The following is a 24,996-nucleotide window of genomic DNA, read 5'->3' on the forward strand; positions in this document are numbered from 1 at the left end:
AACTCCTAGACCCAGCAACATCCTAGTAAATCTTCTCTGCACTCTTTCAATTTTACTGATATCCTTCCTCTAGTCAGGAGACCAGAACTGCACACAATACTCCAAATTTGGCCTCACCAATGTCTTACACAACCTCACCATAACATCCCAACTCCTATACTCAATACTTTGATTTATGAATGCCAGGATGCCAAAAGCCTTCTTTACAACCCTGTCTACCTGTGACGCCAATTTCAGGGAATTATGTATCTGAACTCCCAGATCGATTTGTTCCTCTGCACTCCTCGGTGTCCTACCATTTACTGTGTATGTCCTACCTTGATTTGTCCTTCCAAAATGCAACAACTCACACTTGTCTGCATTAAATTCCATCTGCCATTTTCTGGCCCATTTTTCTAGTTGGTCCGGGTCCCTCTGCAAGCTTTGAAAGCCTTCCTCACTGTCCACAACGCCTCCAATCTTAGTGCCATCAGCAAACTTGCTGATCCAAGTTACTACATTATCACCTAGATCATTGATATAGACAACAAACAACAATGGTCCCAGCAGAGATCCCTGAGGCACACCACTAGTCACAGGCCTCCAGTCTGAGAAGCAATCATCCACTACCACTCTCTGTATTCTCCCACACAGCCAATTTCGAATCCAGTTTACAGCCTCTCCATGGATACCTAGTGTCTGAACCTTCTGAACTACCCTCCCATGTGGGACCTTGTCAAAGGCTTTACTAAAGTCCATGTAGACAACATCCACAGCCTTTCCTTCATCTACTTTCTTGGTAACCTCCTTGAAAAACTCTACAAGTTTTGTAAAACACGATCTACCACGCACTCAGCCATGCTGACTATCTTTAATCAGCCCTTGGCTGTCCAAATACTTGTATATCCGATCCCTCAGAACACCTTCCAATAATTTAGCTACTGCTGATGTCAGGGTCACTGGCCTGTAATTGCCTGGTTTATTTTGGGAGCCTTTTTTAAACAACAGAACGACATGAGCTACCCTCTAATCCTCCGGCACCGCACCTGTGGCTAAGGACATTTTAAATATTTCTGCCAGGGCCCCTGCAATTTCTACACTAGTATCTCTCAAGGTCCGAGGAAATATCATGTCAGGCCTGGGGGATTTATCTGCCTTTATTCGCTGTAAGGCAGCAAGCACCTCCTCCTCTTTAATCTCTGTATGTTCCATGACACTGCTGCTTGTTTCCCTTCCTTCCATATACGCTATGCCAGTTTCCTGAGTAAATACTGATGCAAAAAACTGTTTAAGATCTCCCTCATCTCATGAGGCTCCACACATAGACAACCACTCTGATCTTCTAGGGGACCAATTTTGTCCCTTACTATCCTTTTACTCTTAAACATACTTGTAGGAACTCTTTGGGTTACCTTCACATTATCTGCCAAAGCAACCTCATGTCTTCTTTTTGCCTTCCTGATTTCCTTCTTTAGTATTTTCTTACATTTTCTATACTCTTCAAGTACTTCATTTGTTCCTTGTTGCCTATACCTGCTATACACCTCTCCCTTTTTCTTAACCAGATCGCCAGTATCCCTTGAAAACCAAGGTTCCCTATGCCTGTTAACTTTGCCTTTAATCCTGGCAGGAACATGCAAACTCTGCACTCTCAAAATTTCGCCTTTGAAGGCCTTCCACATACTGAACATATCCTTGCCAGAAAACAACTTATCCCAATCCACTCTTCCTAGATCCTTTTTCCTCAAAATTGGCCCTTCTCCAATTTAGAACCTCAACTTGAGGACCAGAACTATCCTTATCCATAATTAACTTGAAACTAATGACATTATGGTCGCTGGACCCAAAATGTTCACCTACACATACTTATCATAACTAATCTGCTGGCGGAGAAGCTGACAGCAATGCAGGTGGATACTTCCCTGGTATCATGGATTATTGATCACTTGACTGGCAGACCACAGTACGTATTCTTGCAACACTGTGTGTCCGACAGAGTGATCAGCAGCACTGGGGCTCCACAGGGGACTGTCTTGTCTCTCTTTCTCTTCACCATTTACAACTCGGACTTCAACTACTGCACAGAGTCTTGTCATCTTCAGAAGTTTTCTGATGACTCTGCCATAGTTGGATGCATCAGCAAGGGAGATGAGGCTGAGTACAGGGCTACGGTAGGAAACTTTGTCACATGGTGTGAGCAGAATTATCTGCAGCTTAATGTGAAAAAGACTAGGAGCTGGTGGTAGACCTGAGGAGAGCTATGGTACCGGTGACCCCTGTTTCCATCCAGGGGGTCAGTGTGGACATGGTGGAGGATTACAAATACCTGGGGATACGAATTGACAATAAACTGACTGGTCAAAGAACACTGAGGCTGTCTACAAGAAGGATCAGAGCCGTCTCTATTTCCTGAGGAGACTGAGGTCCTTTAACATCTGCTGGACGATGCTGAGGATGTTCTACGAGTCTGTGGTGGCCAGTGCTATCATGTTTGCTGTTGTGTGCTGGGGCAGCAGGCTGAGCGTGGCAGACACCAACAGAATCAACAAACTCACTCGTAAGGCCAGTGATGTTGTGGGGATGGAACTGGACTCTCTCACGGTGGTGTCTGAAAAGAGGATGCTGTCCAAGTTGCATGCCATCTTGGTCAATGTCTCCCATCCACTACATAATGTACTGGGTGGGCACAGGAGTACATTCAGCCAGAGACTCATTCCTCCGAGATGCAACACAGAGCGTCATAGGAAGTCATTCCTGCCTGTGGCCATCAAACTTTACAACTCCTCCCTTGGAGGGTCAGACACCCTGAGCCGATAGGTTGGTCCTGACTTATTTCATAATTTACTGGCATAATTTACATATTACTATTTAACTATTTATGGCTCTATTACTATTAATTATTTATGGTGCAACTGTAACGAAAACCAATTTCCCCCGGGATCAATAAAGTATGACTATGACTAATCCTAAATAGGCAGCACAGTAGAATGCAGCAGTTAGCGCAAAACTTTACACGGGCCAGCTGTAAGATCGGGTTTGATCCTTGCTGCTGTCTGTAAGAAATTTGTACATTCTCCCTATGTCTATGTGGGCCTCCTCCAGGAGCTCCTTTTTTCCTCCCAACTTCCAAAAGACCTATAGGTTAGGGCTAGTGAGTGGTGTTGGTGCCAGAAGCACCACTTTTCCTTCGCTACATCGACGACTGCATTGGCGCTGCTTCCTGCACGCATGCAGAACTCGTTGACTTTATTAACTTTGCCTCCAACTTTCACCCTGCCCTCAAGTTTACTTGGTCCATTTCCGACACCTCCCTCCCCTTTCTAGATCTTTCTGTCTCTGTCTCTGGAGACAGCTTATCCACTGATGTCTACTATAAGCCTACTGACTCTCACAGCTATCTGGACTATTCCTCTTCTCACCCCGTCTCTTGCAAAAACGCCATCCCCTTCTCGCAATTCTTCCGTCTCTGCCGCATCTGCTCTCAGGATGAGGCTTTACATTCTAGGATGAGGGAGATGTCTTCCTTTTTTAAAGAAAGGGGCTTCCCTTCCTCCACTATCAACTCTGCTCTTAAACGCATCTCCCCCATTTCACGTACATCTGCTCTCACTCCATCCTCCTGCCACCCCCCTAGGAATAGGGTTTCCCTGGTCCTCACCTACCACCCCACCAGCCTCCGGGTCCAACATGTTATTCTCCGTAACTTCCACCACCTCCAACGGGATCCCACCACTAAGCACATCTTTCCCTCCACCCCTCTCTCTGCATTCCGCAGGGATCGCTCCCTACGCAACTCACTTGTCCATTCGTCCCTCCCATCCCTCCCCACTGATCTCCCTCCTGGCACTTATCCGTGTAAGCGGAACAAGTGCTACACATGCCCTTACACTTCCTCCCTTACCACCATTCAGGGCCCCAAACAGTCCTTCCAGGTGAGGCAACACTTCACCTGTGAGTCGACTGGGGTGATATACTGCGTCCGGTGCTCCCGATGTGGCCTTTTATATATTGACGAGACCCGACGCAGACTGGGAGACCGCTTTGCTGAACATCTACGCTCTGTCCGCCAGAGAAAGCAGGATCTCCCAGTGGCCACACATTTTAATTCCACATCCCATTCCCGTTCTGACATGTCTATCCACGGCCTCCTCTACTGTGAAGATGAAGCCACACTCAGGTTGGAGGAACAACACCTTACATTCCGTCTGGGTAGCCTCCAACCTGATGGCATGAACATCGACTTCTCTAACTTCCGCTAATGCCCCACCTCCCCCTCGTACCCCATCTGTTACTTATTTTTATACACACATTCTTTCTCTCACTCTTCTTTTTCTCCCTCTGTCCCTCTGAATATACCCCTTGCCCATCCTCTGGGTCCCCCCCCCCCTTGTCTTTCTTCCCAGACCTCCTGTCCCATGATCCTCTCGTATCCCTTTTGCTTATCATCTGTCCAGCTCTTGGCTCCATCCCTCCCCCTCCTGTCTTCTCCTATCATTTTGGATCTCTCCCTCCCCCTCCAACTTTCAAATCCCTCACTCACTCTTCCTTCAGTTAGTCCTGACGAAGGGTCTCGGCCTGAAACGTCAACTGCACCTCTTCCTAGAGATGCTGCCTGGCCTGCTGCGTTCACCAGTAACTTTTATATGTGTAGCTTCAAATCCGGATCTTTTTACCCCAATGTTTTATAAAATCTTTGATGTCTGTCACTCCATTCACTGGAGCTAACAAATCATGAGAGGACTTGCATTTACAGTGAAAAGTAATCCAACTTTTGATTGTGTAGCCTGCATAGAATTAATTGTCATCTTTTTTCTTTAGCTAAGGCTAATTGAGGGCCTGACATGTTTCAAATCTATTTACACAAATGAATACATTGATTAAATATTACCTTGATAGAATTGCCTCTCACCTTACAGATAATTTCCCATCAAGCTTGGAGCACTGGGAACTTATAATTATCCCGCAGTGGAATTTCAGGTTTGTTACCCAGTGGTTCTGGTAATGCCTCAGTTGGAGTATTGTCAGGAGCTTGGGGCCTCTTATTTAAGGAAGGGTGTGCTGACATTGGATAGGGATCAGAGGAGATTTACAAGAATGATTCTGGGAATGACAGCCTTATCGTATGACGAGCTAGGGCCTTTACTAGCTTGAATTTAGAGAAGGGGGGGTGGGGGTGAATCCCATTGAAACATATCGAATAGTGAAAGGCCTCGGTAGAGCGGATGTGGAGAAGATGTTTCCTATGTCAGGGGTGTCTAGGACCAGAGGACACAGCTTCGGAATAGAGGGATGCCGTCACTTTAGAATGGAGATGAGAACGAATTTCATTAGCCAGAGGGTCGTGAATCTGTGAAATTCGTTGCCACAGGCGGCAGTGGAGACCAGGACATTGGGTTTAAGAGGGATAATAAATCAGCCTTGATGAAATGGCAGAGCAGACTTAATGTGCCGAATGGCCTAATTCTGCTCTTATGTCTTCTGACCTTATGGTTCAATATGGATGTGATTTCAACCACACACAAGGTAAATGTTGTGCTAATTGTTCCATCCCTAATACAGGCTACTTACGTCCTGATTGGACATGTCCCAGTAAGGTCGCTCTCCATAGGACATGACTTCCCACATCACTATTCCATAACTCCACACGTCACTGGCTGATGTAAACTTGCGGTACTGAATGGCCTCAGGGGCAGTCCACCGTACTGGAATTTTACCACCCTGAGAAAACAAGGAACACAATATCATGAAATGCCAAAGTTCAATTTTATAATGATTTTGAATTTGCTATATTTCAATGCATAGTGTGGCGTGTGGCCAATAGGTTAAGGCGTCGGTTTAGTGATCTGATGGTTGCTAGTTCGAGCCTCAGCTGATGCAGCGTGTTGTGTCCTTGAGCAAGGCACTTCACCACACATTGCTCTGCGACGACACCAGTGCCAAGCTGTATGGGTCCCAGTGCCCTTTCTTTGGTGTGGAGAGGGGAGACTTGCAGCATGGGCAATCGCTGGTCTTCCATACAACCTTGCCCAGGCCTCTGTCAACATCGAAAATTGATGGGCAGCCCAAGAGAAAAAGAAGATTTCTAATTATTTCCACACCACCAGTTTCAGGAATAGTTACTACCCTTCAACCATCAAGCTCCTGAACCAGTGCGGATAACTTCACTCACCTCAACTTTGAACTGAGTCCTCGACCTTTGGACTCATTTTCAAGGAATCTACAACTCATGTTCTCAGTTTTATTTATTACTGATTTATTTATTGTTATTATTAGCTGTTTTTTTTGTATTTGCACATTTTGCCTGCTTTTGCACTTTGGTTGTTTGTCTGTGTACAGTTTTTAATTGATTTTATTGTGTTTCTTTGTACCTACTGTGAAGGCTTAAACAAAAATGAATCTCAGGGTTGTATATAGTGACTTATACTGTACGTTCTTTGACAATAAATTTACTTCGGACTTTGATCTTGATTATCTTGGGAGGTACTTATGATGCTTTGCCACTATGTTCTCCATCTTAACAAGTATTTAAAATCGATTTGTTTTTGATAGCTTTTAGCACTGCTGAAATGGTCAGCAATTTCTCATGATTCATCCACCCCTCTTCACCAGCCAAACATCCCACCAAGCTCACTCCACTTCACTAAATATATGTATAACCATGTTACACGTTTCAATCACCCTCCAGCTAAGGAAACAAAATGAGAGAATAGAAAAAAAACACGTTGTCCAAATGTTATCATACAAAAAATAGAATAGAGAGCACAGAATCAACCCCTTGGGCCAAAGGTGCCGAACCATGCCAATCCCATATGCCTATATTTGGCACAAACCTTTCTAATCTATGTTAATGTCCAAATATCTCTTAAGCTTTTTAGTTGAATGAAGTTCAAGACCAAGAAGTCAAGGAGCCTTGTTCTTAGGACAGGAAAGCTGGTTGACTTTCATTTCACCCTTTGTGGAGAGGAGGTTCCATCCATTCAGGACCAACCAGTTAAGAGTCTCAGGCGATGGTACACAGAGGAGCTGAGAGACACCAAGAGGGTTCAAGAGACAGGAGAACAGATCAGCAGAGGTCTGAAGTCTGTTGACAAGTGTGGCTTGCCTGGCAAGTTGAAGTTGTGGTGCTTGCAGTATGGACTGATGCCACGGATAATGTGGCCACTAACTGTCTATGAAGTGGCAATGTCCCATGTTGAGGCAACGGAACGAAAGATCAACAAGTATGTGAAGCAGTGGCTTGGAGTACCGAGCAGCCTCATCAATGTTGCAATCCACAGTAGCCAGACAAAGCTTACCATCCCAGTGCAATCCCTTGTTGAGGAGGTCAAGGTAGCCAAGGTAAGATCATTCTTGATGCTTCGAGACTCAAAAGACCCTGTCATCAAGAACACCCAGTTGGATGTGAGATCAGGCAGGAAGTGGTCAGTCCGTGTAGCAGTTGATGAGGCAGAATCTAGACTGAAGCACAAGGAGATGGTTGGGGCTATCCAGCTAGGCCGCCAGGGACTTGGATGGACAACCCACAAGTGGTGGTCATCTTCTACAGGTAAGGAGCGCCGTGAGCTTGTAACACAAGAAATACGAGAGGTAGAAGAGGAGAAGAGGTTAACTGAAACAGCTGGCCTGGCCAAACAAGGGGCTTGGACCCGGTGAGAAAGTGTTGAACAATGACACCTATCTTGGAATGTTCTGTGGCAGATGGAACCGCTCCACATTTCTTCTTTATGCAGAGCAGCGTACGATCTGCTCCCAACACCTGCCAACCTCAGCACCTGGTATGAAGATAGGACAGACAGGTGTGCTGCTTGTGGCAAGAAGGGAACACTTCAACATACCTTGAGTGCATGCAGAGTCAATCTTTTCAGCAGCTTGTACCCTTGGGGACATAACAACGTTCTCTGAGGATCTAACCTGGTCCCAATGTATCAACGCAGCTATAAAGAAGGCAAGTCAGCGACTATACTTCATTAGGAGTTTGAAGAGATTTGGTACATCACCAAAAACACTCACAAGTTTCTACAGAAGGACTGAGTCCTGACGAAGGGTCTCGGCCCGAAACGTCGACTGTACCTCTTCCTAGAGATGCTGCCTGGCCTGCTGCGTTCACCAGCAACTTTGATGTGTGTTGCTTGAATTCCCAGCATCTGCAGAATACCTCGTGTTTACATTGAACCCATAAACACTATCTTACTACTTTTTAAAAATGTCTACTTTTGCACTACCTATTTAATTTAATTATTTAATATACATATACTTACTCTAATTCAGTTTTTCCTGTCTGTATTTATCATGTATTATACTGCTGCCGCAAAGTTAACAAATTTCACGGTATATTCCGGTGATATTAGTTATTCTGATCCTGATTCTAAATGTAATTTCTAGTACTTTTTATGTATTGCAGTGTACTGCTGCCACAAAACAACAAATCTCACAGCCTGTTTCAGTGATGTTAAACTTGATTCTGATTCTAAATCACCCGTGCAGGTCAGTATCACAGATACTCAATGCTTCTGTTTATTATCTCTAGCCATGTATTGACACTATGCATATTCAATAACTGATATGATTTGTTGTATGGGCAAAGATATTATCAGTGACATTTTGATAAAAAGGATTCTTTTTCCTGGAAAAAGGAATCAGGTGACTGATAAAACAGACACAATTTCACAGTTTAACAAAAATCAACTCAGTTTGTCTCCTCAGATGTGCAACTTTGTAACCTCTATGTGATTTAAGACTTTGATCATTACCGCAGTATAAATGGGAAGTTATGATTGCTTGGGCACGCACTAAATCTTGTTGAAGGGTATCTTGGTCCATCATAATTTATTGAGAAGGTGGATCAAGTGTCAGAAACATAGGTTCTGATCTGAAATAGACTTGATTGAGCTCAATTTCAGTTTGTGCACACATATATCGCCTGACAGACACCTCAAGGTACATTACAAACCAGCGATACATCAAGTAATTTCCGATGACATGACAGTTCATGAGTAGGACAATTTGTGAATGTCATTTCATAGCACTTTTATAATACAAGCCAAGATCCAAACTTGTCGTTGAGTCCTGGAACACTGCAGCACAGAAAAAGGCTCTTCAGCCCATCCAAACTCTTTGTCCGCCTATTCCCATCGATCTGCACTCAGATCATACCCCTCCCATCCATGGATCTATCCAAACCTCTCTTCAATGTTGCAATTGAAACCGCATCCACCACTTGCTTGTCTCACACTCTCACCACCCTCTGAATGAAGAAATTCCACCCCCCCATGTTCCCTTTAAGCATTTCACCTTTCTCCCTTAACCCATGACCTATAGTTCTAATCCCACCCAGCCTCAGTGGAAAAAGCCTGCTTGCATTTACCCTATCCTGTTTTGTAATGCTTGATCAAATCTCCCCTCATTCCAGCCCTAACCTACTCAACCTTTCCCTATAACTCTGGTCTTCAAGGCCTGGCAATATCCTTGTAGATTTTCTCTGCACTCTTTCAATCGTATTAACATCCTTCCTGCGGGTAGGTGACCAGACCCTCCAAATTGTGCACGTGATTGAACCCCTATTTACAACTAGAAAGATACAATTTTATAATGCTTTATTCCTTACATGCATTAGCTATCTTATTGCTATGAGTGCTTTGTGGCATGCGTCACTGTGCATTTTGCACTCTGGCCCCAGGGTAACACTGTTTCCTTTGGCTGTATACATGGGTATTCATGTATGGTTGAATGACAATTAAAATTAAAATACAGTTTAAAAATTTAAAGAACTGAACATCAACTGAAAGAAAAAAACACTATGCCTTTTTTTACCACAAGATATTGCAATACCGGTATGAGAAAATGTTTACTGAAAAATTACTTACTCCCAGCCTGAGGCAGCTTTCTGTTCCATGCGATGAGTAATTTTTAAATAGTTACATTGTCATTCTTTCAATTACCCAAGGCTAATTTTAGACTAAAGACTCTGATATGACTCAAAGTTGAGAAGGTACCACTACCCTGAAAAATGCTCCTTGTGCTTTAATCTTTAAATGGTAAGTAGTGTCTGAGTGACAGAAGGCGAGGAAGTGGGAATACAGGGAGCCATTTCTGGTTGGCTGCCAGTGACTAGTAGAGCTCTGCAGGGTCAGTGTTGGGACCACTTTCTTTTCAGTGATTTGGGTGACAGAACTGCCAGTTTTGTGGACGATGCAAAGATAGGTGGAGGGGCAGGAAGTGTTGAGGAAGCAGGGAGTCTGCAGAAGGATTTCAGACAGATTAGGAGAACGGGCAAAGAAGTGGCAAACGGAATGCAGTGTCAGGAAGTGTATGATCATGCACTTTGGTAGAAGGAATAAAAGCACAAACTACTTTCTAAATGGAGAGCAAACGCAGTAGTCAGTGCTGCAAAGAAACTGGGGAACAGCACACTGTTGATTTCTCCTCGTATAGTGCCAAAACATTTGCAAATGGATCGTCAAGATCAGAGAACAACTCAACCCAACCAGGAATTTCTTTATCAAGAGGGTTGTAAATCTGTGGAATTCATCTCCACAGACAGCTGTGCAGGATACGTCATTGTGCATGTTTAGAGCGGAGGCTGAAAGATTCTTGATTAGTCAATCAAATGTTACAGGGAGAAGACAGGAGAATGGGGTTGAGGGGGATAATAAATCAGCTATCATGGAATGGTGGATCAGACTCGATGGCCCGAATGGCACAATTCTGCTCCTATGTCTTGTGGCTTTACTGAATATGAATAAACAGTAAACTTTAACTGGGAGAGCAGACATCAGTGGTGGAAGTGCTTTTTGAAACTGTGACCATTTTTACTCACTGTTGTGGTGTAGACAGCCTCTGGGTCATCTTCCACAATCCTCGAGAGGCCAAAGTCAGAAACTTTGCAGACAAGGTTGCTATTGACCAGAATGTTCCGTGCTGCCAGGTCTCTGTGCACATATCCCATGTCGGCGAGGTACCTCATCCCAGCTGCAATCCCACGCATCATCCCAACCAGCTGAATCACGGTGAACTGGCCATCATGCTTCTAATGGGAGAAAGCAATCACATTGTAAAAAAGTTCAGAAGAAAAATCTGTCCACTTAAATGCACTTAACCAGAAAAGATGTCTAATTAAGTGAACTTTATTTATCTATTTATTTATTTAGAGATACCCTTCCAGCCTAATAAGGTGCACCACTCAGCAACCCACCTGTTTAACCCTAGCCTAATCACCGGGCAACTCACAATGGCCAATTACCCAACTAATCTGTATGTCTTTGGAATATGGGAGGAAAGCTGAGCACCTGGAGGAAGCTCATGCAATCATAGATAGGATGTAGAGAAACTCCTTCCAAAACTCGCCAGAATTAACTCCAATCTCTGACGCCCCGAGCTGTAATCACGTCATCAACTCTTACTTGCAGAACTAGCAGACTAATTTCACCAACAAGCCAAAGTCAATGAACCTTTGCTTCCAAACGCAGGCACGCAGCTTGGTTCATGAATTGTGCACCTTCCTCCCTGTCATATAACTAGGGTTGCCAACTGCTCCGTATTAGCCGGGACATCCCGTATGTTGGGCTAAATTGGTTTGTCCCATACGGGACCGCCCTTGTCCCGTATTTCCCCCTCCAAGGTACAGCGTTCCTATGAAAACTTTCGTGCCGAAATGGCGTGAAGAGAAGAAGCAATTACCATTAATTTATATGGGAAAAAAATTTTGAGCGTTCCCAGACCCAAAAAATAACCTACCAAATCATACCAAATAACACATAAAACCGAAAATAACACTAACATATAGTAAAAGCAGGAATGATATGATAAATACACAGCCTATATAAAGTAGAAATAATGTACGTACAGTGTAGGCGAGAAGATTAAGCCAAATCCGATTTGTGGAAAAAAAATCGGCACGTACACGCATGCGCACACAGGTGCCCGCACAAGGCTTCATGGTCATGGTAGTCTTTCTTGGAGTAAACGCAAGTGACTGCTACTTTTGTCCCTTATTTGGGAGTAAGAAAGTTGGCAATCCTACATACATTTGTTGCTACTATTTCCCGGCAGATGGCTTGGGAAATGTAATGGAAGAACCCTGACAATCTTACTCAACATCAGCAAAACCAGACGTCTGATTTTTGACTACAGGAAGAGGAAGCCAGAGGTCCGTGAGCCAGTCCTCATCAGGGGATTGGAAATGGAGAGGGACAGTAACTTTAAATTCCTTGGCATTATCATGTCAGAGGATCTGTCTGGCCCAGTACACAAGAGCCATCACAGGCAGCACCTCTACTTTCTCAGAAGTTTACGCAGATTAGGCATGCCATCTAAAACTGGTTATATCAGGTCTGGTATGGAAACACTAATGCACAAGAATGGAAGGACCTACAAAAAATAATGGATATAGTCCAGTCCATCAGAGGAAATGCCGTCTCTATCATTGAGAACATCTGCATGGACCACTGCCAGGGAAAGCAACATCCATCACCAAGGACCCCCACCATCCAGGCCATACTCTCTTCTCACTGCTACCATCAGGAAGGAGCTACTCACACCACCAGCTTCAGGAATAGTTATTACCCCTCAACCATCAGGCTCTTGAATCAGAGTGAAGAATTTCACTCACCTCACACTGAACTGATTCCACAAATTATGGACTCATTTTCAAGGAATCTACAACTCATTCTCAATATTATTTGAGAATGTGGATCAGAAGTGGGGGGAGTGAGCAGCTTCAAGTTCCTGGGTGTCAAGATCTCTGAGGATCTAACCTGGTCCCAACATATCAATTAGGTTATAAAGAAGGCAAGACAGCAGCTATACGTTATTAGGAGTTTGAAGAGATTTGGCATGTCAACAAATACACTCAAAAGCTTCTATAGTTGTACCATGGAGAGCATTCTGACAGGCTGTATCACTGTCTGGTATGGAGGGGCTACTGCACAGGACTGAAAGAAGCTGCAGAAATTTGTAAATCTAGTCAGCTCCATCTTGGGTACTAGCCTACAAAGTACCCAGGACATCTTTAGGGAGCGGTGTCTTAGAAAGGCAACATCCATTATTAAGGACCTCCAGCACCCAGGACATGCCCTTTTCTCACTGTTACCATCAGGTAGGTGGTACAGAAGCCTGAAGGCACACACTCAGTGATTCAGGAACAGCTTCTTCCCCTCTGCCATCCGAATCCTAAATGGACATTGAGCCCTTGGGCACTACCTCACTTTTTTTATATATAGTATTTCTCATTTTTTGCAGGATTTTTAATCTATTTAATATGTGTAATTGAATTGCTTATTTATTATTATTAGAATTTTTTCTCTCTGCTTGATTGTGTATTGCATTGAACTGCTGCTGCTAAGTTAACAAATTTCACGTCACATGCCGCTGATAATAAACCTGATTCTGATTCTCATTATTTGTTTACAGTATTTAATTCCAATTATTTTTAATATATTTGCAAACTTTGTCTTCCTTAACATGTTTGTTTGTCAGCCTTTGTGTGCAGTTTTTCAAGATTCTATTGTGTTTCTTTGTTCTTCGTGAATGCCCACAAGAAAATGAATCTCAGTGTATGGTGGCATATAAAAACTTTGATAATAACTTTACTTTGAACTTTGAATCTGTGAATTTTATTGGACAAAACCAAATTGCACCATTTATTCTGGCAAGCAAAGTTGTTATTAGGACTTGTTGCCCTCACTTTAAACCACAGAGGCTAAAAAAGAAAGAAATTTGTTTCTTCCTTGATAAAAGAAGGTTACTGTATACCGGACTGTCAACTGTTCATTACTTTACATAGATGCTGCCTGAGTTGATAAAAGAAGATTACTATATCCAGAGTTCAAAGTAAATTTTATTATCAAAGTATAAATATGTCACCATTTACAGCCCTGAGATTCATTTTCTGGTGGGCATACTCAGCAAATCTATAGAATAATAACCATAACGGAATCAATGAAAGACTGTCCAACTAGGGTGTTCAACCAGAGTGCAGAAGACAACAAAATATACAAATACAAAAGGAAGGAACAATAAATAAATAAGCAATAAATATTGAGACCTTGAGATGAAATGTCCTTGAAAATGAGTCCATTGGATGTGGGAACGTTTCAATGATGGGCCAAGTGAAATTGAGTGAGGTTATCCCTTTTGCTTCAAGAGCCTGATGGTTGCAGGGTAGTAACTTTTCCTGAACCTAGTGGTGAGTCCTGAGGCTCCTGTACCTTCTTCCTGATGGCAACAGTCCGGGGTGGTGGTATTTTTGATATCATGCTGCTTTCCTGCGACAGTGTTTCGTGTAGACGTGCTCAATGGTGGGCAGGGCTTTACCCGCGATGGACTGAGCCGAATCCACTGCTTTTTGTAGGATTTTCCACTCAAAGGCACTGGCATTCTAATATGGATTTATTGAGTATGCCCACAAGAAAATGAAGCTCAGGGTTGTATATCATGACATCTTCCTACTTTCATATTAAATTTGCTTTGATGTTGAGACTGTGTGAGTGAATTTCTACCTTGATATATTCTGTTCTATTACAATGGAAATGCTAGTAAATATTTTAACGAGCAGCATTTAAATTTAAATTTTAATACAACCAGCAGAAGCTTTTGTACCAATTTAGCTGTTATTTTCTATATAAATGGGTACAAACAAAATTCTGGTCGAATTTGATTAAATAAAAAGCTGTTATATTCTTGAAGATGATGCAAAATCATTGCTTTTTTTTCAGCAATGTGTAAAAATCTGTTTGTTTTGTGACTTACCCGGAGAAATGCATCCAATGCTCCGTTCTCCATGTATTCGATTACGATCATAATTGGTTTACCTGCAGAAATAAAGCGAGCTTACTGTAAATGACCAGTTCCTCCGGGGGACTCATAAGGTTTAATTTGATACCGCCTCGAGTGCTGGGCACGCCTCGCTGCTGCTGCTTGGAACTGCCTGTAATTCCAGGATGCTCATTTAACCAGCACTTAAAGGCTGGAGCAGTGTGTTGACGCAATCACGGAGAGAGTGGTGAGGATTTCTGAAATGACTGATATTGTAGAACCAATATTTCTGCTATACAAAATGAAATAATCCACAATCCTTCCCTTCTCTTCCCGTAAGAAGGAAGGAAGCTTATTTTAAACATCAGTCTTACGGGATCGTATTTATTTAGTTACTGATACAGCATGGATTAGGCCCTTCGAGCGTGCTGCCCCAGCAACCCCCGGCAACCTCAATTAACCCTAGCCTAATCACGGGACAATTTATAATGACCAATTAACCTACTGTGTACATCTTTGGACTGTGGGAGGGAACTGGAGCACGGAAAACGCATGCATTCCACAGGGGAGGACGTACAGAACGATGAACTCCGCAACACTCTGAGCTGTCGTAGCATCAGGCTAACTGTTATGCTACCTGAGTCTTATGCACTAAGAATATGGAACATACACAGAACAGCACAGAACACACACAGTGGCCATTTTATTAAGTGCATCCAGTACCTAATAAACTGGCGACAGACTGTGTGTATGTTTGTGCGGTCTCCTGCTGTTGTAGCTCGTCCACTTCAAGGTTCAATGTGTTGTGCGTTCAGAGATGCTCTTCTGCACACCACTGTGGTAACATCTGGTTGTTTAAGTTATCGTTGCCTTCTTGTCAGCTTGAACCAGTCTGGCCATTCTCCTCTGACCTCTCTCATTAACAAGACGTTTTCACCCACAGAACTGCTGCTCACTGTATGTTATTTTGTTCTTCACACCATTCTCTGTAAACTCTAATCCCAGCAGGTCAGCAGTTTCTGAGATACTCAAACCACCCTGTCTGGCACCAACAATCATTCCACAGTGAAAGTCACAAAAGCACGTCTGCATGCTTTTATGCATTGAGTTGCAACCACACGATTGGCCGATTAGATATTTGCATTAACGAGGTGTACAGGTGTACCTAATAAAGTGGCCACTGAGTGTAACAAAGAACATATAGAGGACTAAAATAAAATAATATAGAACAGTCGAATCATAAACACAGGAGATTCTGTAGGTGCTCGAAATCCAAAGCAACACACACAAAATGCTAGAGGAACTCAGCAGGCCAGGCAGCATTTATGAAATAAACAGTTAATGTTTTGGTCTGAGACATTTCTTCAGAACAGTACAGGCCATTTATTCCACGATGTTGACCAGACCCATAAAAACCTACTACATGGTTAATCTAACCCTTCACTCCTACACAGAATATAACCTTACATTTTTTGAATAGCCATATGCCTATATAAAATGCTTTTAAAGGTCTCTATTCTATCAACCTCTACCACCAGGCCTGGGAGAGCATTCCAGGCACGTTACTGAACTGGATTGGACTGATGTAAAACAATCATGTCCTGCACCTTGCTTAGCCAGGGGATTGTAGAGGCAGAAGCCAGACCTTAAAAGTGAAAATTAAAGCAGCTTCAGACGTTGGATATCTAAAACAGAAACAGAACACTCGCGGAGGTACAGGAGCCTGCTGACCCCGACTACAGAAACAGCTTCTTCCCCTCTACCATCAGATTTCTGACGGTCCACGAACCCATGAACAACACCTCACTATTCATATTTGACACTGTTTATTTATCATTTTTGGAATTGGTTCATTTTTGTTCCACGTCCGGAGATACAGTGAAAAGCTTGTCTTGCACCCTGTTCATACAGACCAAATCATTACACCGTGCATTGAGGTGGGACAAGGTAAAACAATAACAATGCAGAGTAAAATGCAACAGTTACAGAGAAAGTGCAAGGGTAGTGTACCCACCACTATGTGGAAAAAAAAAACAACCTTTGACATCCGCCTAAACCTTCCTCCAATCTCTTTAAGATTATGCTCCCTACTATTAGCCATTTTCGCCCTGGGAAAAAGTCTCTGGCTTTTCATATATCTATTGAAAAAGTTAAATTCAATAAGTCGTGCAAAAAGAGAAAAACGATGGTTACCACCTTTTCGAGGCTTCGCTCCTTGAAGTTCTTATCTCTCATTCTCCTTCACTCCAAAGGGAAAAGCCCTTGCTTACTCTACCTATCCTCATAAGGCAATGCACTTTAATCCAGGCCACATCCTGTGCAAGACATTCCATGTCTGTCCTGTAATGAGCGTAGGAGTTATAAATATATCCTTGAAGGGGTACCTGAAGGAGGTAAATGAGCAGAGTCCGTAGAGATTTTCAGAAGGTAATGTGCATGTAACGGTCTTGTGAACAATAACGTGTGATACAGTAGAAAGTTTGTGAGCATGAATTTAAGCAACACACATCAAAGTTGCTGGTGAACGCAGCAGGCCAGGCAGCATCTCTAGGAAGAGGTACAGTCGACGTCTCAGGCCGAGACCCTTCGTCAGGACTAACTGAAGGAAGAGCTAGTAAAAGAGTCCTGACGAAGGGTCTCAGCCTGAAACATCGACTGTACCTCTTCCTAGAGATGCTGCCTGGCCTGCTGCGTTCACCAGCAACTTTGATGTGTGTTGCTTGAATTTCCAGCATCTGCAGAATTCCTCGTGTTAGCATGAATTTAAGATTGATTATTGCAAAGAAAACAGAGAATTGGAGAAAAAGTTACAAGGGGAAGGTATGAGAGGGATAATAAATCAGCCATGATGGAATAGCAGAGCAGACTCGATGGTCTCAATAGCCTAATTCTGCTCCTACGTCTTATAGTCTTATGGAATAAACAGGATTTCATCAGACTGGAAAGGTATTATCAGTGGCCAGTTCTTGGTTGCCAATTATTTAGAATTCCACTTTTTTTGACAGGAAGCTAAGCTTCTAGATTTGAAATCTTACTCTGAATATCCAGCTGAGTGTTTGAAATGCTGTGGTAGTGGAGGGCATTTGGATCACTTACACCAACGCAAAACCATGGATCCAGAGATGCTGGGGGCAGTGTGGTTAAATACGCTCGGCTTAATTCCAAAATAAACGCAAACTTAAAACGCAAAAAATTCCACTAAACTTGGCAATAACACACACACACACACCCCCCCCCACACACACATACAAAGATACAAGAAGTCTGATGATAAGAGCAAAACAGAGAGATTGGAAAAGCATAAGCTTCTCATCTGAAACGGAGGAAAGAAAACGCTCCCGATTCAGAGTAGCTGTTAATGTGGGACTATTACAGCTCCAGTACTGGAGTTTGAACTGGAAGGGCCTGTTCTGCGCTGTATCTCAAAATAAATAAAATTAAATTAATAAATGCAATCATATCTGACCTTGAAGCAAAAGTAGAAAATGTGAGGAGCTCTACAAACTCATTAAGTTGGTTCATTGGATGAGAGATTACAATCAATTGGGCAAAATGGAGATGCTGAAAAAGTGCTCATTTGAACAGTGGTAGAACTTTGCAGAATTTGTTTAAATCGTGAAGGATTCGTATTGAATAAATAAAGAAAAATCCTTTCCAATAGCTGAACAGTCGATAAAAGGACTTGTTTAGAAGGTGAAAAAGCACCATTGATGTGTAAAAAAAATATACAGTAATAGGATTTGAATTGCATTACTTGCTTAGTTGCTGTGTACAGAATCATTACTTGCTTTCTGAAGGAATTGGAACATTTTTAATGTTGCAAAGGTCTGGAGGGAGAGCAAAAGAGTGGGACTAACTGAATTGAACTTTGACAGATCTGATGAACAAATCACTTTAAATCACCACTACTGTGAATTGATTCCACAACCTATAGACTCTCTAACAAGGATTCTCTACAACTCATGTTCTCAGTATTATTTTTTATTTGCAGTTTGCCTTCTTTTGCACAGTGGTTCCTTGTCTGTCCTGATTTATATATAGTTTTTCATAAGTTCTATCGTATTTCTTTTCCCAGTAAATGCCTGTAGGAAAATGAATCTCTAGGTAGTATGTGGCCCTAATGAATGGTCTCAGTCTGAAAGGTCAACTGTTTTGTTCCTCTCCATAGATGCTGTCCGACCTGCAGAGTTCCTCCAGTATTTTGTGTGTGTTGTTCTTGACTTCCAGCACCTACAGTTTTTCTTGTGTTTGTACTCACATATATGGTACATACTGTGATAATAAGTTTGAACTCTTACCCCTGGTAACAACTCCTTCCAAGTGGACGACATTGGGGTGATCAAACTGTCCCATGATGCTTGCTTCACAGAGGAAGTCTCTTCTCTGTTTCTCGGTGAAGCCTACTTTCAGTGTTTTAATAGCGACTGGCACGTCCCTTTTCCCAGGTAGCTTCAGGCGACCGCTGCAGACTTCTCCAAACTCTCCTGTGAAACAAGGACAGGTGCCTTCAGTTAGAGTGGTACTGCTGACTACTTGCAGATCATCTTAATACTGCTTTTAATTTACTCAGAATTTAAGTTTGAATTTTTGTCTGTTCAATAATTTCACGTTGTCACCATGCCAGAGGACTTTGCCCTAATCAAATGTGAACAAAATCAAACTGATATTTACAATACATACAGAGGAATGTTGGAAAAGATTTTCCTCTTTCTTATACCTAAAATGAATTTATACCTAATATGAATTTTTGCCAATACACTGGCTAATTGGGTCATCGGTTAACCAGGGCAGCTGCTTATTTGGGACAACCATTAAAGAACAAAAACTAATCGAGAAAATAGGCGGGGTTCCCTTCATTTGTTTGGGACACTATGCTGTTCAATCAGGACAGCACCGCTGCCGAACTGTGCTGTGACCGAACAGTTTTTAAATAGCGTCAGTTGTGTATGCTTCTGTTCTGTTATCATTTGGGCTGAAAGTTAAAAAGCAGTGACTTTTGATCAAGTTGTTTTTTATTTTGACTTTTGACAGACAAAACAACGTGGGTGGCATACATCATTCGCTGATAACTATTAGGAACTAATACACGATTTTATAGTACTGTAGTAATGTTCTATTTTGCTCTGTATTTCATTTAAAACCATTATTTTTTACTCATTTAAATGGTAATTTGTCTTTTTATTGTATGTTTTTCACTATTTCCATGAAAGTTGGCTAAATCGGACAGCCTCTTAATTGAGCCAAAATGTACCGGCCCCAATGAGTGTTAACCAGAACAATTTTCAGTTGTATTAAATTTGGCAACACTAGAGTATACTCAAAAAGCACTCGAGTTATTTAACTACCCATATGCAGGCATAAGCTGATTCTTATACAATGTGAAAGGCTTGCCCGGCTCAAAGCTTTGTTTTTACAAGGCAGAGCGGTCTCACTGTTAAATGACAACACAGTATCATTTATTAAGAAACTTGAGCCTTCACTTCATTTCCATTTTTCCATTCTGATGGAAAGCTAGTGTTAAGAGTTATAACAGTGATATACGAGTAGTGACATTTTGAAAACAAAAATAAACTGTAACCCCAACCTATAAAATTGACCCAGTTTATAAATGGTGAACTATTTCTGTTTGGGGTATATCATTTACGATTTGTGAATTAGGCCTCATTGCACAGAAGACTGGGAGCAAGTTTTCAATTCCTACTCAGCCCCAGAGAGGCACAATTGTTTGGAGAGTCATTCTTCTTTTAAATCCTTCTGGTAAGCGGCAATCTCTAAGCGGGCAGAACGCTCCAACCTTTCAGTTATGGAGGGTGAGAGATCTCTCGTTACACATAACCCTTAGAAAAGGGAGGAATCGGCAATGGCCTTGTCTGTGTGTGCAGTTTGGTGTTAGAATTTTATGGGCTTCTATCATTGTAATCCCTGCAAATTCACACAACTTCGGGGACTGCACTGTCAAGCACTTCCGTTCCATCCGCCAAAAGCAGAACATGCCCGGTGGCCAAACATCTTAATTCCCATTCCCATGTGTCAGTCCATGACCTTCTCTGGGGCCATGATGAGGCCACTTTCAGTATGGAGGAACAACAACACCTTATGTTCCATCTGAGTAGCTTCCAGACTGATGGCATGAATATTGATTCCTCCTTCCAGTAATAAAAAGCTCCCCCCCACCCCCAGCCCAGCCCTCCCTTCTTTTTGTATTTCCCACTCTGGTTTTTTACCTCTTCACACTTGCTTATCACTGACTGATGCCCCTCCTCCTTCCCTTTCTGCAATGGCTCACTCTCCTCTCCTCCCATATTTCTCCCTCTCCAGCCCTTGACCATTCCCACCCCCCTGGTTTCACCGATCCCCTTCTCCTCCCCCCACCTTTTTATTCTGGTATCTTCCCCCTTTCTCTCCAGTCCTGATGAAGGGTCTCGGCCTGAAACATCAACTGTTGATCTCATTTTCATAGATGCTGCCTGACCTGCTGAGTTCCTCCAGCATTTTGTGTGTGTTGCTTTGCATTCCTGGTATCTGCAGACCTTCTCATGTTTATAATTTTTTAGTCTTTACCGGCCTCCTTTTGGTCTCTTTAAGAGTCTCTGGTCAGGCCACTTAATTTTTGAAAACGGCATCGTTTATAGACCCAGCGGGAAAATACAGCAGATTTGTCTTAGCTGTATGTGAGGTGAGACGGCCGTGTGTGGTCAGTAGCTGCTCACTCGTTTCACAGGTAAGAATGCGGTAGTTGCTGGATGAAACTTCCACCCAATGATTCAGGATGATTACAATTTCCTCTGGTTACAGTGATTACTTTCAGATGGAAACAGTATCATGTGTCTATACCTGGACCATTAGACAGAGGGGGCGGAATTAGGCCATTTGGCCCATTGAGTCTGCTCCATGATTCGACCATGGTGGATTTCTTATCGCTCTCAACCCCACTTGTCCTCTCCCTATGACATTTGACACCCTTAATAATCAAGAACTTATCGACCGCTTTAAATATACCGACGTGCGTGGAATGGGCTGCCGGCAACAGTGGTGGAGGCGGATACAATCGGTCTTTTAAGACATTCCTGGAAAGGTACATGGAGCTTAGAAAAACAGAGGGCTATGGGTAGCCCTAGTAATTTCTAAGGCAGGGGCATGTTTGGCATAACTTTGTGGGCCGAAGGGCCTGTATTGTGCTGTAGGTTTTCTATGTTTCTATATTTCTAATGAGTTAGCCTCTACAGCCATCTGTGGCAATGAATTCCAGATTCACCAGCCTCTGGCTGAAGAAATTCCTCTTCATCTCTGCTCCTTGTGTTATGAGGCAGGGCTTTCTAGTCTTAGGTGCCCCCATTACAGCAAAAACCTCCTTTCCATGTCCACTCTACCCAGGCCTTTCAATATTTGATAGGTTTCAATGAGATCCCCACTCATTCTTCAAAACTTCAATGAGTACAGGTCCAGAGTCATCAAATGCTCCTCAGACATTAACTCTTTTATTCCTGGGATCATTGTTGTGAACCACCTCTGGACTTGCTACTTTCCATAGCATTATTAGGTCACAAAACATATCACCTGTTAAATATGTAGTAATCTCTGTCACTTTATAGGCAAGTTGCTTTGGGTGTTTTAAGTGAAATGGTAACTCCATGAAAAAGGCAAAGCATATGAATTAAATTCTACCCCGGTGGTAACAAGGCTTTACGTTTTGGAGATTTATAATCTCTTCTTTATTATAGGTTCAGGAACAGTTATTACCTCTCAAGCTCCTGAACCAGAGGGGACATCTTCACTCACCTCAATACGAGTAAAGCCCTCACCAGCACTAAGCATGGGGCGCTGTCGCAAAAAGTCAGCATTCATCATCAAGAATCTCCACAATCCAAGTCCTGCTCTCTTCTCGCTGCCACCCCCGCCGTCAGGAAGAAGGTACAGGAGCCTCAGGACTCACACCACCAGGTTCAGAAACAGTTATCACACCTCAAGCAACAGGCTCTTGAACCGAGTGGTTAACTTCACTCAACTTGACTCACACCAACCCTGAACTGTTCTCACAACCTATGGGCTCAGTTCCAAGGACTCTACAGCCTCTGCTCTTGAAATGTATTGCTTTTTAATTTATTATTATTATTATTTTGTTATCTTCTTTTTGTATCTGTGTGACTTGTTTTCTTTTGTAGACTCTTGTCTTTATTGTGCGCAGTTTCTTTCATTGATTCTATTGTGTTTCTTCGTAAATGACCACAAGATGAATATTAGTGTGGTACATATATGGTGACATACACGCACTTTGGTAATAAATTTATCTTGAATTCTGGAGTTTACATAACTCTGCAAATCAAGATCATAACGAAATTTAATTTTTCTTTTTGTAAATTCTGATCAATATGAATTACTGCCACACCTCCATTTCAATTAGAAATGAGACAAAAAAAAGTAGAAATAAAAGTCTAGTGGAATTTATGATAGTCAGTTTATTGGCTATTTTTGGAGTTTGTTACCAGCAGCAGGCCTCAGTCTAATAACAGTGCTTAACTGGGTCCAGAAAGTAATGAATTTGGTCTGTTTTCAGAGCTGAGTAGATCAAGGCATCTGATAAGTAGATGAAGTTAAAGATTTATAAGAAAACAAAGGCAGTTGAGTTCACCCTACTTTGCTTCTAAAAAAAAATTAGGTATTCTACATTCAAAGTTATAATGTACAGACTTGGAAAGGCTGTGTTTTGATCCGTGCCAAATCGTAGCTCAGAATGACAATAAATGAGAAACTACCACAAAACTTTCACTCTCTGCACTGTCACTTAAGATTCAGGAATTCTACAATTACTTAAATGGACGATTCAATGGCTCATCAGTTAACCACTCACCTGCTCCGATCACTCTTTCAATCTTAATGCAGGAAGCATCTAATTCCTTGGCAAACTGATGGACAGCCCGGTTCGGGTCCTCGTATGTTTCTGGATCGATGTATGTTCTTGAACCTGGTAATTTAACTGTAGTAAAGTGAGGGAAGATTGATTGTGACAAATTTCAACGTGCTGCTACCATGCGATGGAACAAAGCTGTACTTCTCTCTGGATCTGCACCAATTCAGCCCATTCTGTCTCAAGGAAGGGCTGGAAAATGATCCTTTTAAGTGCTAAAATCAATTTGTCTGATGAGAAAACATACAACAGCACAGCATAGTACAGGCCCTTAGACCCACAATGTTGTGCTGATCAACCTAATGCCTAACCTAACCTCTCACATAGCCCTCCATTTTTCTATCACCTATCTGCCTAACCTAACCTCTCACATAGCCCTCCATTTTTCTATCACCTATCTGCCTAACCAATAATATCTTAATTTCTTAGTTTCCTGATTAGTCAGGGTGTGAAAGGTTATGGGGAGAATGGGATTGAGAGGGAAGTGGATCAGCCATGTTGAAATGGTGGAGCAGATCCGATGGGCCGAATGGCCTAATTCAGCTCCAATACCTCATGGTACCACCATCCCTGGCAGCATGCTCCACACACCCACTACTCTGTGTAAAAACCCTACCTCCAAAAACCCTCCCACACTTTCCATCATTCAGCTTAAAATTATGCCCCCTTGCATTAGCTATTTTTTTTTGCACTGGGTAAAACTCTATCTACGCCCTCTCATTGTCTTCTACACCTCTCATTCTCCTTCACTCCAAAGAGAAAAGCCCGAGCTCGATCAACCTCTCCTCATGAGACATGCTCTCCAATCCAGGCAGCTTCCTGGTAAATGTCCTCGGCACCCTGTGGTCTTGTGTCATTTACAGATATAAGTATTGACTGCTACCCAGCTGTATTTTGTAGAAATATTTCAATTTTGAAATAATCAGAAATGCAGCTAAGATAAACAACTGAGAGAAAACCTTGTAAACTCATAGTTGAGTCTTGGGAAAGCCCATTAGCCACCTACAGCGTGGTTAATATCAAGCAACACACATCAAAGTTGCTGGTGAACGCAGCAGGCCAGACAGCATCTCTAGGAAGAGGTACAGTCAACGTTTCAGGCCGAGACCCTTCGTCAGGACTAACTGAAAGAAGAGCTAGTAAGAGATTTGAAAGTGGGGGGGGGGGAGGAGTAGATCCGAAATGATAGGAGAAGACAGGAGGGGGAGGGATGAAGCCAAGAGCTGGACAGTTGATTGCCAAAAGGGATTTAAGAAGATCATGGGACAGGAGGCCCAGGGAGAAAGGAAAGTTGCCGGGGGGGAACCCAGAGGATGGGCAAGGGGTATAGTGAGAGGGACAGAGGGAGAAAAAGGAGAGAG

The 24,996-nt window shown here is 42.7% G+C and overlaps 1 protein-coding gene across 4 annotated transcripts in view; it reads right to left on the reverse strand.

Moving 5' to 3' along the window:
• epha7 (eph receptor A7) overlaps window positions 1-24,996 on the reverse strand; it is a 380,177-nt gene that overhangs the window by 23,502 nt on the left and 331,679 nt on the right. For 2 of the 4 annotated variants that reach the window (XM_072251662.1, XM_072251664.1), the window contains exons 10-14: window positions 23,579-23,692; window positions 19,029-19,214; window positions 14,725-14,786; window positions 10,796-11,005; window positions 5,548-5,697 (exon numbers count right to left, since the gene is read on the reverse strand). In XM_072251662.1, coding sequence (XP_072107763.1) covers window positions 5,548-5,697; window positions 10,796-11,005; window positions 14,725-14,786; window positions 19,029-19,214; window positions 23,579-23,692 — 722 coding nt within the window. Of the gene's footprint in view, window positions 1-5,547; window positions 5,698-10,795; window positions 11,006-14,724; window positions 14,787-19,028; window positions 19,215-23,578; window positions 23,705-24,996 lie in introns of all 4 variants that reach the window. The other 2 variants (XM_072251663.1, XM_072251661.1) reach the window with 1 other exon arrangement.

This window comes from Mobula birostris, chromosome 2, assembly GCF_030028105.1.
Source record: "Mobula birostris isolate sMobBir1 chromosome 2, sMobBir1.hap1, whole genome shotgun sequence".
Taxonomy (NCBI): Eukaryota; Metazoa; Chordata; class Chondrichthyes; order Myliobatiformes; family Myliobatidae; genus Mobula; species Mobula birostris.